At 36.9% G+C, this 15,610-nt stretch overlaps 1 protein-coding gene across 2 annotated transcripts; it reads right to left on the bottom strand.

The window, feature by feature from the left end:
• Positions 1-1,008: 1,008 nt before the first annotated feature.
• On the bottom strand, positions 1,009-5,705 carry LOC126619650 (sulfoquinovosyl transferase SQD2-like). 2 transcript variants are annotated; one of them, XM_050288063.1, is made up of 11 exons: positions 5,154-5,705; positions 3,541-3,607; positions 3,272-3,342; positions 3,025-3,142; positions 2,822-2,916; positions 2,615-2,670; positions 2,447-2,530; positions 2,235-2,322; positions 2,072-2,149; positions 1,867-1,923; positions 1,009-1,668 (listed from the first exon to the last, which is right to left on the bottom strand). In XM_050288063.1, exons 1-11 carry the CDS (start codon positions 5,495-5,497, stop codon positions 1,137-1,139), a joined length of 1,590 nt encoding a protein of 529 aa, XP_050144020.1. In that variant the 5' UTR covers positions 5,498-5,705; the 3' UTR covers positions 1,009-1,136. The 2 variants fall into 2 exon arrangements, with proteins under 2 accessions (XP_050144020.1, XP_050144021.1); XM_050288064.1 differs by having other exon boundaries at positions 2,822-2,895; positions 5,154-5,704.
• Between the last annotated feature and the right edge of the window lie 9,905 nt (positions 5,706-15,610).

The raw sequence follows: 15,610 nt of genomic DNA on the forward strand, positions 1-15,610 counted from the left end.
TTTGTGAGATTTTCGTCAGACTTCCGGTCCAAACCCAACTCTTAGTTTTACATTGTACACATGACCTAAATTAACATAATTAGCACGAGTTGTGAGGAGGAAGTGAGGAGAAACGGCTTAGAATTAAAAGAGATTAACAGTTTGACTTTAACCGAAAATTTGAGCTAACTGCGGTCAGTTTTGTCTAAAAGTACATGTTTTAGTGCCATGCTAAGATTTCAGAAAGATGTATCTTTGCTCCTTACTTCAAACACTGATATCACCCACACCTTAATCTTATGCACAAAGCAGATATGAGGTTTTATCATGATAGGCGTCGTATTACTAGTTTGCATTATTGCGTCAAGCCTCCAGAGTGAAACTTTTACACTCTTCAACAAGAACGTAAGAGACGTCTAAATCCAATCCCTTATGCTATGTGCAACGAACTTGGCATTAGAGAAAAATACTTCCCTGCCTTGGTTTCTCCCCATTCTCTTCCTACATGCATCGGATGATTTTTCGATGTGAAGAAGTTAATGAACACCAAATATCTTTCTTTCCCGACACTTAGAGGTTTGGTACTGAGGTGCTTTTATAAAAAGTGGATATAAAAAACAGTTGAGCTCAAAAATGTGTTTGGGTGAAAAATAGCTAAAAACGTGAAGCAACAAAAATGAGCTTATTCTCACAGCACAGCAAAATCAGTTTTTTTTCAAAGCACAGCAATACCAAACCAGCCCTTACTGTAACTACCCGTCCAAGTACCGTATTTATGGATGAAGGAGATGAAGTGCAAGTGAAATGCATGGAATCAAACAGTGACTTTGCACTTGAGCTTACTGTCAGCTGACATCTGACAAAAAGTTACCTCGTTAAAACAACATACGAGGAACTTGCAAAACGTTGGACGCAGAAAACATGCACACAGATCTCTCATTTCCCATTTGGTTGTGCAGTAAAATTACAAGTTTCTTGGTAAGATGTCGCAAAGACGGGTTCGAATGCACTTTCGTGAACATACGAAAATTAGCAAGAGACGACACAACTGACATTGTCTACCGTCCAATATGTACAACAAATAATTTACAATTATCCCAAGTACAATCCACCAATAACTTCTTTTGAAAGCGCAAAGCAAGTTTACAAATAACTAGTTACCTGTGCTCAACGTCGTAGGATCCGAAATCACCTGACTTGATTTCTGGTGTGGTTGGAGGAAAGATGCGCTTCATGAACCACTGCAACGGTCTCAGAAATTGCGCTCTCTTCTTCCTCCAGAACCAAATGGCGTCACTGTATTGCTCATTTCGAATTACTCGCGTGGCTGCTTTCCAATCGTACTTCTCCATTTCCTCACGCGCTGCCCTGCCAATTGTTTCCCTTAATTCCTTGTTCTCCAGCAGGGGCTGCAACTTGCTTAAGCAGTCATCAAGGTCATTGTAATCGTAGAGAAAGCCAGTTTTCCCCTCCTGATCTGCCGGAATTATATCTGGGATTCCACCAGCACGAGCTCCCACCACAGGGATACCTGAAGACATAGCCTCCAATACAACAAGCCCTAGTGTCTCCGATTCTGAAGGCATCACAAAAACGTCACCACTGGCATATGCCTGAGAGAGCTCTTCACCTCCTAACATTCCTGTAAATACTGCGGGCATGCCTTCAAACAGTTTTTCCAGATCCTCCCTGCCAAAATAAAAACCATATCATTGAATGAGTACCAGTGATTGTTATGTTGAGAAAGGAACATGCTTTTCCCCAAATTTCCAAATAATAATCCCTAACACCAATGGTAAAGCTGCTGCATCATTTTTTTACAAGCTTTTCTGTAGACGCAGATTACTCCCTAGAATTCTAGAAGTTCATTATGTACCAGAGTAATACCTGTATGGTCCATCTCCAATGAAAGCAATTCGTGCTTCGGGAAGCCGATCCATGACACTGTTAAATCAAAATGGTTTATAGGTTTAATCGCTGCAAATTATAGAAATATTTGTAAAATCAAGGCACATATTACAGAGGAGATCTACCAAAACAACATCCAAGTTTACGCTTTAAATATGTTATTTTTAAGAGAGAAGAACACTACCTTTTCAGAAAATCCAAACTCTTCTCCACTCCAAGTCTTCCAACATGAACAATTAAAGGTTTCTCAGGGTCGCCATTGCTATTCACGACAACATACATGAATCAGAAAAGTTTCCAAACTCATGGGAAAGTGAAAGACACAAACTGACAAAGTGAGGCACTACCTCAGTCTTATACGCATTTCATGAGAACGGAAGCGGGGATTGAAGCTTTCAGAATCAACACCTTTATTCCAAAGACGGATTGTATTAGCTGCAAACAAGCAATTAAAGATTAGTTTACATTTGTTGTGAATCGACACGTTTTTTCTATTCAGTCAACAATTTCAGAAAAGTAAATCAAGGATTGAGACATCAAACGAGTTTACTATATTCACCTGCGGCCACCCCAGCTTCTAGGAGATCCTTACTGATTGCAGCTGATGGCACTAGTGTGAGATCAGCAGCTCTGTGCAGAAATTCTGATAACGAAAACAACAATGTTAATTATATGCTCTGGTATCCATATCACTATATGAGGCCATTATAAAGGTAGGGTTACATACTTATGACCAACCACATGGGTTTCACCAGCCAACTGAAGGTGTATCTCGGGATATATCTGCACAAAAATAGAGATCAAAGCTCAGTCCTAAACGCTCATCAACGTATATTACTTTCTTCGTAAGCAATTATATGATTTTTCAAAATATAAAATGCAATCTGACAAAGTTTATGCTGAAAACTTGAACAAAATTAAGAATTAAACTCACACTGGCACATGAGTGTGATACGACATCACTATGGGGACAGATAACAACTTAGCGATAATGAGCGCGCCAAAAACCTGAAAAATAGTGTTATGCATCTGCCATCTTTTCAATTCTTTGTAATTAATCTATTTTATCTATAATAAAATATACACAATCAATCTACCATCTACAAAGAAAAGAATAAGAACGAATTAAACGCTTACCATAATTCCAGGCGAGGATGCATGTATAATGTCAGGCTTGAACTGAGCAACCTCCGAAATTATTCTAGGACTAAGTGCAAGGGAAAGGGGCACCTTTTGATACAAGGGGCAGGGAAAGCTGAGAAATAAAACAAACAAGAGCAAACCAAAGGGAACGAGATCAGGAAGAGTAATGTTTTGTATGCTTTCTGTCTACTAAATTTTTTAGGCACTGAACTATTAGAAATTAGATCACTATATAGCTTACCTTCGGGATCCAATCAATTTTGCTCCATAAAATTCGTCAGGGACTCCTTCGTGGGTTGTCACAACCATCACCTATACCATGTATCAGTAAGAAAATATGTCAGTCCTCGTGCAAAGACAATCGGCATTTAAAGAATTTCATCGTCATGGAGTTTAAATAAGCCAATGTAACTGCCAGTTTAGCCAGGAATCTCATTCTCACTAATGCAGGTTCAGTTAAGGGAGTCCATACTCTATATAATACAAAGCGTGGAGATATAAAGAATTTACCTCATCCCCCATTTCACGCAAGTATCTAATGAAATTCTGGAACCGATTTTTATAACCTGACACATATCTGCAAGACAAACCGAAAAACAAAACATATCAATAGGGAACCTTTGGTGGTTCATATCTGCTGAACATTTAACAGGGTAGAAATTACAAATCATCATAATAAAGCTCAAATTACGTTTCTAATGTGTTTACTCCTGTACGGCAAGATTTACGTGAATGCAGTACATTATTTTAATTTACGTTTTAGTGCAGTTGAATCAAGCTTAAAGAACATTCTTTCTCTTACTCAACAAACTTCCAACGGTCAGTAACTCAGAACATGAGAAGAAGCATATTGGGAAAAGAGAGAATAAGAAGCAAGACTCATAGTTAACAAATACAAATCATACTACCCATTAATTGTGAACTACAAGATAACTAGAAACCAAGCAATCTCTAAGATGACAACTAATGCGACGTCACACGTCAACCAACAAGCTCACCAAAAATGTAACCGAATAGATTTTATCAAAAGATAAATCATTAACATATAAAGACTATTATACTACAAAACCACAAGATAAATTCAGCACAAAAACCTTCAGTCAGAGCAACCAAATTAACTAACCCACAGTAATAACTGAAGGAAATTGAGGTTCCGCCCTAAAAGCAATCGGAAATAGTGGGAATGACCCAACTCAAGCCCTTGCAAGGTTCCTTAATTTCCCTATGTGGGATTCACACACTCAACACCACGCTCATATCTGGGGTCATTTAAGCCTAACACGCGGAAAATCCACATTGGCAGATATGGAAGCATGTGGACTTTTGGGCTCAACATGCGGGATAGCATGCCAATAAGGAAGTTGAGGTACCAACCTAAAGCCAATTGGCCATAGAGAAAATACCTTATTTCCCTTATTCCGGATTCAGACTCTCTACATGACCATCCAATTCCCCGAATAGATGGACAAATACAAAATTAAAATCTTAATCCCACTCTTATGACGGGCAAAATGTGAAACAACAAATACTATCCAAATAAAAACAACACTTAATAGCCAATGGACAAAACTAGCCAATTACTCATCAAAATGATCCCAAGAGACGCCGACGCCATACCAGAATGAACAAACCAGCAAGCCGGATAGCAGCTGGCATATAACCAGATTACTCTACCATTGAGATGGAAGAACCACCAAATCTACCAGCTAAAACAGCAGCACGAGTCATGTACTTAATCCAAAACAAAAGCAACCAAATTTTAGCTAAAGTTAATGATAGTTAATATAGAACCTTCAAAGGAACCACAGATGCCTTATAGTCAAAGTTTTAAACCGACAGAGATTCTCGATGCAGGACGTCCGTCATAGACAGTTCTTCAAACACAATTTTAGTCACATCTAAAACCAGGTTAGATCCAAACCTACTGCCAAAGGCAGCACCTAAAGCCACAAACTTCACTTAATTGTGGCTTAAAATTTTAAGCAACCATAATTAAAAACAGAAAAAGAAAGCATTTTGACAACACGGGTAATCTCAAAATTGAAAATTTAGTGAAGCTAAATCATAAAGTTCCCAGAAACTCTGAAAAAGTCAAAGCAGCAAAACAGGAGAGAGACACTCACGCAAAGGGAGAAGGCTCAACAAAGAGAGCAATGCGACGAGGTCTGGAATTAATCTCCGACTCAACATATGGAGGAGGACCCTCTTCCACTTCCTTTTCCTCTATCTCGACCTCTGTAATTGTCATGTCGCTGGCTTTAAGCTCAAGTTTTCTACTTTTTGGTCTCTCGGAGGCACACAATCGAACACCTTGAGTCCAAAGGCTACTGGGTTTTGTTCGTGAGGATTGGCCGCCTGGGAATCTGAGGGGAGGACAAAAGGCAGATGATTGGGTGGTGGATGCCGAAAAGGAGGGAGGAGAGAGAGAGGGATTTATAGAGAGAGAAGCAGGAGAGGAGGTCAACATGATGAGTATAATGTAAATTATAATATAAAAGGAAGTAGAAGTTGGAATGGAAGAGGGTTTTTGTTACCAAATTTGTGGGAAATATTCCGTTGGGATTAAGGAATATCATAAAATTTGGGTTCATGTGGAGCATAAGATGAATTATTTGCTAGGAATCTAGATGACCTTGAAGGACCTTTGGCAATGGATATTCTTTGGGAAGTGGTATCAAATCTAAGCTCTCTTAGCATATGCCCCATCTATTCCTTGTTAGTTTGAGATGTTTGAGAACTTGAGTTGAATCTTTCTTCTTCACCATTCAACAAACCAATAAAACGAGGGAAAAAAATCCATACGCAATTCAATTTAGAGATATGGTAAAGAGCGTATCAACGTCAGTATGGATAATTCTCATCCGCTGATGCATTTCAAACGTAATTCGTAAATAATGATTAACTTGAAGTGTTCACATGCACATGACTAATTATCTCAGTTTTGGTGAACGAGGTTACTAGCTCGAGTGGACAATTCTTAGTTGTTGATGCGTTCCAAATACAATTATTTAATAATCAAAACAGCCGAAAGTTGTCTATACGAACTGACGAGTAACTTAATTAAACATATTTTTTTACTAACCAAGAGTTGAGAGCTGCTTACTGAAACGGAACGAATTAGTCCACATAACCCTTTAATAAATTAGGACAAGATGGAAGATTAACAAGTAAAGGAATAATTATATAATGTAATGGGTATATGGTTTACTTTCTCTTATGGTGTCAAGGCATTAATTATTTTACAATTGCGTGTATTTTCTACAAATGTACAATATTTTGTTTGTAGCATTGGCCAATCACTTGATAATATATACTTTTTTATTTCACACTTAGAGAAACATATAAACAAATTTGAATTACAGTCAAACTGTTAAAAAATAAAATTAAAAAAAAACCATCTTGGATTTCACCTTTATCCACTAATTGCCATGTGGAAATTGCCACAGTAACACACACAACCTCCATCCCACGGAAAATTCTTCTATCCGATTCGTGGTGGGTTATGGGGAATGAGGATAAGGATCACGAAGATCTTTAAAACGTGTCCATTTATCGTACATTATGTGATCAATTTTTGTTAGGTATTGGTCATGTTTAATTTTAAATAAAAATATTTAAAATAATTTTTTACTGTACGATGTACGAGTTATAGGATAATAGTGGTCCTCAATATCAAAGAGATGAGTATGTGAACTTTATTGTGTCCGAAACCGAATATCGGATCCCAAAATTTCTCCCATCCTACAAATCCTTGCCTCAGCATCACAGAAAAGTAGGGGTGGATTCAAAAAACCGAAAACCAAAAACCGAAAAAAACCGAACCGAACACCGAACCGAAACCGAAAAAACCGAACCGAACCAAATTCTTTTGGTTCGGTTTCGGTTTCAATGGTCTAGAAACCGAACCGAATTAATTAAATTAATATTTTTTTATATTTTATTTATTTAATTATCTGTTTTGGATATGGTTTTCACTGTGCTCTTGGAGGATAAATCAATGAATCAAATGCTGATGGCTGTCATGCCTCTTTTATGTTTTCAGGGGGAACCTGGTTTCCTTGCTTCCCAAGTACTTATTTCTTGACGTGGTCATTTATATCATCTAATCAATCATCTTACATTATTATTATTATGTTTGGCAGGACCGACTTCATTTGCACCTGTAATTGGACAGGCCATGACCATTGTTGAGGAGAGTGGTGGCCAATACCATGTCTTGTTCATAATTGCAGATGGCCAGGTAACTTGCCTTATTCTTGTTGTACTTAGTGAAGCATGCAATTAGAGGGTCAGACATGCGCCTTTTGGTTTTAGAGTCTAGCACAGTTCAGGAGTGGGCTTCATATTTTTAGTTTCAAAACACACTAATGGTCACTACTCTAAATGAATCATGAAAAACTTTATCAGTTAAGAAGTCGGTCAGACATGCAGGTTATGCAATAATAATAGCATCTTCTTTAGATCTGTTACTGGTGGCTGCACTAGCTGCTACTTAGATAATAAGTCGTGTAACGAGCTTTGCTTATCCTTGCTCTTCTGTTTTACGATGGCTTGCAGGCTGAGCCCTCGGGAACAGAACACGGGCAATGAAATGGTTGAATTGTTGTGAAAAATTTACTGTAAAATTGGATGAGTAAAAGGGGAATGAAATGGTTGAATTTTAATGTGAAAAACCGAACCGAACCGAAAAAAATCGAAGAAAAACCGAACTGAACCGAACCGAATAGTAATTTCGGTTTGGTTTTCGGTTTCGGCCAAAAATCGAACCGAACGGAACCGAACCCACCCCTACAGAAAAGTACCAAAACAAAGAAGTTCCCCCACCATTACTATTACCAATTATTGTATTTACCTTTTTTTTTTTTTTTTTTTGTCAAACTATAGATTTTGTTAGATTAGTTACTAACATGATTCGAATCCACATCATCATATAAGGGCTCAACATATTTCTACCACTGTGGTAACCAATTATTGTATTTACCAAATTTCAACTTTTGATAAATAGCTGACGGAAATTTTTTATATTATCATATGAACTAATACACCCTTTTCAATTTGTTATATGAACTAGAATTTTAAAATATTTGTCATATCAACTTTTCAAAATTATTAATTTATCATCTCATCCTAACACTATTAAGTTTTTCATCCAAAATAAGTCATCTACGAGTGTTCTAGGTTATTTCGAACTTTTGATCTCCTTTTCACAAGTTATTCATTTCTCTTTGGTACAAACTCTTAAACTTTGGCTAGTTAAAAAACACGTCGTGTTTGTTTGAAATTTTTTGGTGAACTAATAAAAAAGTACATCACTAACATGAAGTTGTGGCTAATTACAAGCTTTGAGAATTCAACATAGTCAATCATGTTCATAGAAAAAAGTCGTCAATCATGGCCATCTCTTTCATTTCATTGCTACCATACTAAGAATATTAATCCATTGCTCAATCATGTCCAAAAGAGAAAATTGTAGAAATGGTCCTTAACTTTAATCCAATTAGAGAAATTGTCCCTCAATTCTAATCCAATTAGAGCAATGGTCCCTCAACTTTATTTCCATGACCATTGGCCCCTCAACTTGTCAAAATGTGCGGCTATAGTCATTTTCCTTAACACCGTCAATAAATCCGTTAAATTCAATCATGTGCGTGGCACATGAGACTGACTATAAGGGCAATTAAGGAAACATATTATTTCCCAGGTTAAAGTCAATACCCATCCCCAATTGAAACTTCCTCCATGCCCAATTCTCAAATTCCCACCATGTATTGCAGTAATAAGCTTTTAATGAAGGAAAACAATTGCAGAAACTCAGTTTCAAAACGGTTATGGACGATGTGGTGTGGAAGAGATTTACTACACTAGTATAGAGGAGAAGGGATAAGGCTTTACTGCATTGGTATAGAGAAGAACGCATGGAGGAGAAGGCAATTCACTGAACCCGAGAGTAACATGAATAATTTGGAAGCCATTGCCAACGAGGAAAAGGCATGGAGGGAAAGCATGGATGTGTTACAATAGTACCAAGAAGACGAGCAAGAAGAATGAATTAAACTACAATTCAACATACAACACTTGCTAATTTGGTTTTTTAGAATTTACTAAAGCATAAATTTGTACATGATTCTTATTTGCTGCTTCCGTGTGTTGTGATTTTTCAAATGTGCACACTTGCCTAAATAGGCTTAGTAATTGTGAGCATCTGCCTCAATGGCAACATAGAAAATACAAGCCCCAAACAAATGCTAAAGGGAAAACAAGTGATGACAAACCGACAACATTGGGACCCCAAAGTAAGACCACAAACACTATAATATCAACAAAAGCTGCAGACACAAGAATCTCAAAAGAAAGCATGACAAGGATGAAGAAATCAACTAATAAAAAGGAAAAGGATCCTCACCGGATTCTTTTTCTCGAATCTTATGATCATGACAATTCATCGTATATCGTGCGGTCAATTTTCGTTAGATACTATTTATATTTAATTTTAATTTTTAAATTTCAAATGATTTATGATTGCACGGTGTATGATGAACAGTCACGATCACGAAATCTCTAGGATAAAAAAAAAGGATCCGACGAGGATCCTTTTCCCTCATAAAAGGTACATATTCTCTTCGAAAACACCCATATAGAATAACAAATTATAAAAGGTTCAAGTTTTCTGGAAAACCTTACAATATTTCGGAGGATCTCTGGTTCACCTTATGATATCCGACAACTCCATCGTCCTCTGCTAAACTAACCCTGAAATCGAACCTTAAAACACCCAAATTTCCGATTGCAAACCCAAGTGCACTGAGTATTATCAGTTTTGGAGGGATTGAACACTCAAACAACTCATAAATAACCCTTGTTTGTACCATACTTAGGGCCTCCGTATTTAGATCTCGTATAAACACTTGGGGGACTCAAATGTAATTATGTAATAAATGAAAGGGCAAATATGTAATAAGTGAGGATCCCTTATTCTATAAAAGGACTCCCCACTCTCCTCATTAGGGAGGTCAAGTTTGAGACCATGGGAAGAGAGCATACAGAAAATAGGCTAGAGAGCACACTGCCTCTAGCCTCTTGTATATTCACCATTCAGAGTGAAACAATATCAACATCAATGTGGACGTAGCCCAAACATTGGGGTGAACCACGATACATCTTGTATTCTTTACATTCTTGCAGATTCACGGTCGGATTTACGTTGTTCCAAGATCTTCCGGTTTTGTGCATCAACATTTGGCGCCGTCTATGGGAATCGACACAAAAAGTTATGTCAGTTCTCTTTCATTTTTTCATCTCACCACCTTGAGACCTCATCACTGTCCACCGTGAATCTGCAAAACCCAAGGGCCCAAAACCTCACTTTTGGATTTTTTCCAGAAAACCCTTTCTCTCTCTTCGATTCCCAGAAGAAAATAAAAAGCTTTAGTCTTTCTCTCTCTACTCAAACAGTAGAAGAAACCCAACTCAAGATGCGCCTCTCCTTCTTTGTCATCTAACTCTCTGAACCTTGTTCTTTCTCCTCTTCTTGCTCATGAACTCAACGCCCGTGAAATGGCCGAGATGTCCGGAATGGATTTTGGGATGATGGGTTTGGAGGGTTTGGTGGGTCACGACGCTAGAGGAGGAGGGTTTGGTGGATCCTTAGTCTCGTCTTCCTTCCTAAAATCCCAAAAAACCCATCAGATTTGCGGAGCTTCAAGATCTCGCTCTGCTGCTCCACTTCTCAGAAAGCGCTCTCCAGGTCGTCCATGTCTGGCACTCCAATAAAGATCTGACTCAAACATTGAAGAATGGATGTTTCTCGTCGATTTACGATTTGGGTGTTTACCATTTTGTTGATTTTTGAATCTGAGAGCGAAGCAGCAATTTCTCGGCCGCATTCGTGAAGAGGTTGTCGTCGTTGAAGGATCAGCACCTCAATAGCAATGGAGAAGAAGATCTGAAATCGAAAGACATGACGGAGTTCCATCTCTCCGACCTCAAAGTGACGGTCAAGCTTAAGAGCGAGTCTGACGACCACCAACAACCCCTACAGTCAGTCTCATATGCCTCACACATGAGTGATTTTAATAGAATCATTAACGGTGTTAAGAAAAAGGACCATAGCTATACATTTTGACGAGTTGAAGGACCAATAATCATGAAAATAAAGTTGAGAGACCATTGCTCCAATTGGGTTAAAGTTGAGGGACCATTGCTACAATTTTCTCTATCCAAAATTAAAGCACTAAGTAATGAGAAAAGTGTTCCTTTAATTTCACAACATTTTCAATTGATTTCCTTTAAATCCTACAGTTATCATAGAGAACTTAATGGAGTTAGGGTGATATGACAAAGTAATCATGAACTTAACGGAGTAATGAGGTGTTGAAATGCCCATCGTGAACAAACACAACCCCTACACACACCTAGGAGCACCCTTTCTTGCATATCCATACGAGACTCGAGTAGGCGGGTTGGGAAAGGAAAGTGGGGCAGGAAAAATAACAATTTTGGTGGTTGATAGTGGAGCAAAAGCTGGCTAAAACGTACTACACCACCAGGCGGCTCATCTTAATGTTGAGTCTTTCTCCTCCGCCAACTCAACGTCGTCGTCACCCGCTAGACAAGGCAACTTTGAACGTAAGTCATAACTTATTTTGAATGAAAAACCTAATGGAATAAGAGTGAGGTGATAAATTAATGATTTCAAAGTTGATATAGCAAATCGCTTAAAATTTTATTTCATTTTTAAAAAAAAAAAATCCAATAAGTGAAGAAATGGGAGTGTGAAATTGGATATTTGTAGACAAAATCTTCATTTGTCTTTTACCCAAAAAGATTTTACACTCCAACAATGCATATATTGTTAGGGGTCCCAATTATTCAACGTCCCCTTGTTCTTGTCATACTTTCTACATCTGGCATTTGCATGACAGTTTGGTAGGACCATTCATTTGTAACAATTATTATTTTTTAAAGGCTAGCCATTTTGTCCAATGATTAATTCTTTAGCCAGTGAAATATCAAATATATACGACTTATAAAATCATATGAAATAGATTTACGTAAGTATCCATGAGCACGTAAATAATATGACGCATACAACATCAGATTGCTTAAACGTGAACGTCTGAACTTAATTGGCTTATGTTCTTCATTTGAATCTATATCTTTTAGAAAACTAATTAAGGTGCTTAGCAATTTTATTTTAATTAATGTGAAATATGTGGACGTCTTAAAATATCCAGAGGATCAAATCATATTCTTTTGAATATCCCTTTTCTATTTTTATTATATATATATATATATATATATAGATATATATCATGTGGTCGCACTCAAATAATGTCTAACTCATCCAACGTATCGATTAAGTAGTATCATTTTTTTATTATGATTAGGGTTTAGTTATTGTTGAAAACTTGAAGTTGTTTAATTACGTAATTAGATATGAATAATATGATCAAAAATAAATTACGTAATCAGATATGCTGGTGTAGGTCCATTAGGGTTTGTAATTCATACAAAATTACTAGCGAGAGAAACACCAAACTGTGGTTGGATTTTTCTTTTCTGTAAGCATTTTTATTTAGGGTATCTCTAACCTAAGAGTCTAAAATTTCAATATTTAGCCCTCTATTTTCAACTATCATTTATATATATGAGGTTAGCCAATTTTTTCATCTAACAGTAAAAAGGTAAGCGGCCTATAATTCTCACCGCCCACAAACTTTATAATTTGTTAAATTTTGTATTTCGTTGATTTTTACTTTTTGGCCAATAATTTTGGATAGTTTTTATATAATCTCTCTTATATTATTTTTATGAAATTTTTTATGTAAAAAAATTCAAATTCTAAAAATAAATAAATTTAATAGTAAAATATGAGAAAATTGATTTTTTTTATGGATTAGTGAACAAATGGATGGGTGTTTATAGAGTTTTGGAAGAGTTTTGGTGTTGTATCTGATTTGGATTAATTAATAATATTATCTTGAGAGTTGAATTTAAATTTGAGCATTTAGATCCTTTTTATTACTGTTAAAGTTGATTGAATTGCTCTTCCAAAAATAAAAAAAAAAGTTGATTGAATTGAATTGAAGCCGTTAGATTAAAAAAGAGATGTAGTTGGGTATGCCACACTAGATCAAAACTCAAGAGACACGACAACAATTGGATGTCAATGACACACCAATTTGGGCCATAGAAAAGTTGTTTTCCGTGCGCTCGCCCGTAGACAATTTGTCCCCTTTGTTGCATATGTTGAGCAAGGCCCGTGTGGGCTGTTCTTTAGGCTATCTCCAACCCAAGGGCTAAAATCCTAAAATTTAGACCTGTATTTTCCATTGTTTACCTATACGTATGAGGTTAGACAATTTTTTCCTCTAACTGTAAGGGACCTAAAATCCTCACCCCCAACTTTATAATTTGTTAAACTTTTGTATTTGGGTAAATTACATTTTACTCCCTTAGGTTTGGAGTCGATTTCAATTACTTACAACATCTTTAAAACATTTCAATATCATATCTCAAGTACTATTTTATTTCAATATAATACATAAGTTACATTTTCCATCAATTGATCCGTTAAGAGCTGACGTGGCTGCCACATTTGTGTCACGTGGCAATTTTTTTTTTATACAGTAAAAAAATATTATAATAATTTATCCTATTAAAAAAAAAAAAAACTGAAACCCAGAATCCCATTCCCCACCTTTCTCTACTCTTCTCACACTCTTTCTCTCAAACCCCAAACCCCCCAAAATCCCCAGATATAAAACCCACACAATGCAGCTCTGCCGGGCCACCACCTTCAGCGCCTTCCTCCTCATGTTTACACTCCTCACCACCCCCATCGAAGCGCACAACATCACATGCCGACCTTCCCGTCATCACATCTCTTCAGCTTATCCGGGACGACCCGGACTCCTATGATGCTGGTTCCATCGGAAAAAAACTACATTATTGTCAACTACAGCCGGTTAACCTGCGGCTCTGATCAGTTTGGCCCCAGATTCAGCAATGACACTGACCTCTTCGCCCGCTCATGGCAAAATGACAAGGATTTCCGATTCACCGACGTCGTATCCGAATTCGCCGTCTGATATGTCTCCACTAGAAACACTAGTGCCAACACAAACCAGAGCCCCAACTATTTTTCGATGAAATTGTACTAATCGGTGACGGTCGTTGATGGCAAAGCCTTGGAATATGAATTGCCAGTGGACGCGAAGCTCGATTACTTATTGTGGTTCCATTTTGCAGAGATCGAATTGAGTGTGAAGAAGGTGGGGTGGGATGGGGAATTTGGGTTGCAGGGAAGGGGTGGGTTTTTTTGGATGAAAGGGGAGGTGAAGAGAGTGGATGAGAGGGAGAAAGGGTCGAGGAAGATGGTTTCAGTTTTCTTTTTAATTTTTTTAGTATAAATTATTATAATATTGTTAATGTGTAAAAAATTAAATTTTTTTTTTTGATGTGGAACAAATTTAGGAGTCCACGTGGCAGACACGTCAGCTCTTAATGGATCAATGGATGAAAAATGTAACGAATGTATTATATTGAAATGAAATAGTACTTAAGGTATGAAAGTGAAATGTTTTGAAGATATTATATGAGGTTGCAATAGACCTCAAACCTGAGGTGGTAAAGTGTAATTTACCCTTTGTATTTTATTGATTTTTATTTTTTTTTGGCTAATAATTTTGAAGTTAGTTTTTGTATAATCTATCTTGTTCTATTTTTATGAACGTTTCAGATACTTGCGCGGGCCCGCGTAGGGTTGTCTTCAGGTGGGCTGGCTGCTGCAGCTGGTCTCACTTCGGTCCTTCAGCCCACTTACAATCTTATCCATCTGGGGTGGATGCAAGACCCAAATACCCACTCTCAAACCCATAATCTTTATTTTTCCCACCTCAAAATACACCCCTTGAAGAGGTTTTGGGCCCAAAATTTGAGTTAATTTTTCTGTTTCCCACCTCTCCCTTGGAGATAACCTCACATGGTGCTACAGCTGATAACCTCACGTGCTGGTACAGTTGATGCGCTGGGCCCATTTGCCTTATCCGTCCAGGGTGAGGAGCAGACCTAGATTCCCACCCCCATATCCAAAATCCCAAAATTTTCACCCAAAATACATCTCTTAGACAATCTCCAACCGTTTGATTAAAACTTAAAATTTTTAGCTCAGAAAATTTAGGTTTAAACTCAGAAACAACTTTTCTGCTCTAACCCTTCTGGCCTAAATTTTAGCCACAGATTATTAAAGAATGAATTTAGCCTTTTTTAAAAAAATAAATAAATTAACTTTAAAAAAAAATTATGTAGACTATCCGAAATTAATTTTATGAACATTTTAATCTAAAAAGATTTAAATTCAGATAAATATTGAAAAATCACTAAATCAACACATGAAACTCATGCAACACTATGGAAGAATATGAAACACATGATAGAGATGTATACATTTTTGGGTGAATTTTGAGTTAAATATATATTTTTTAAATTATTTTAGCTGTTGTATTTAAATTTGAGTCATTAGATATTTTTTTTACCGTTAGATTTGATTATATTCGATCTTAGCCGTTGGATTTAATAA

The sequence above is a fragment of the Malus sylvestris genome, chromosome 4, assembly GCF_916048215.2.
Source record: "Malus sylvestris chromosome 4, drMalSylv7.2, whole genome shotgun sequence".
In the NCBI taxonomy this organism is placed as follows: domain Eukaryota; kingdom Viridiplantae; phylum Streptophyta; class Magnoliopsida; order Rosales; family Rosaceae; genus Malus; species Malus sylvestris.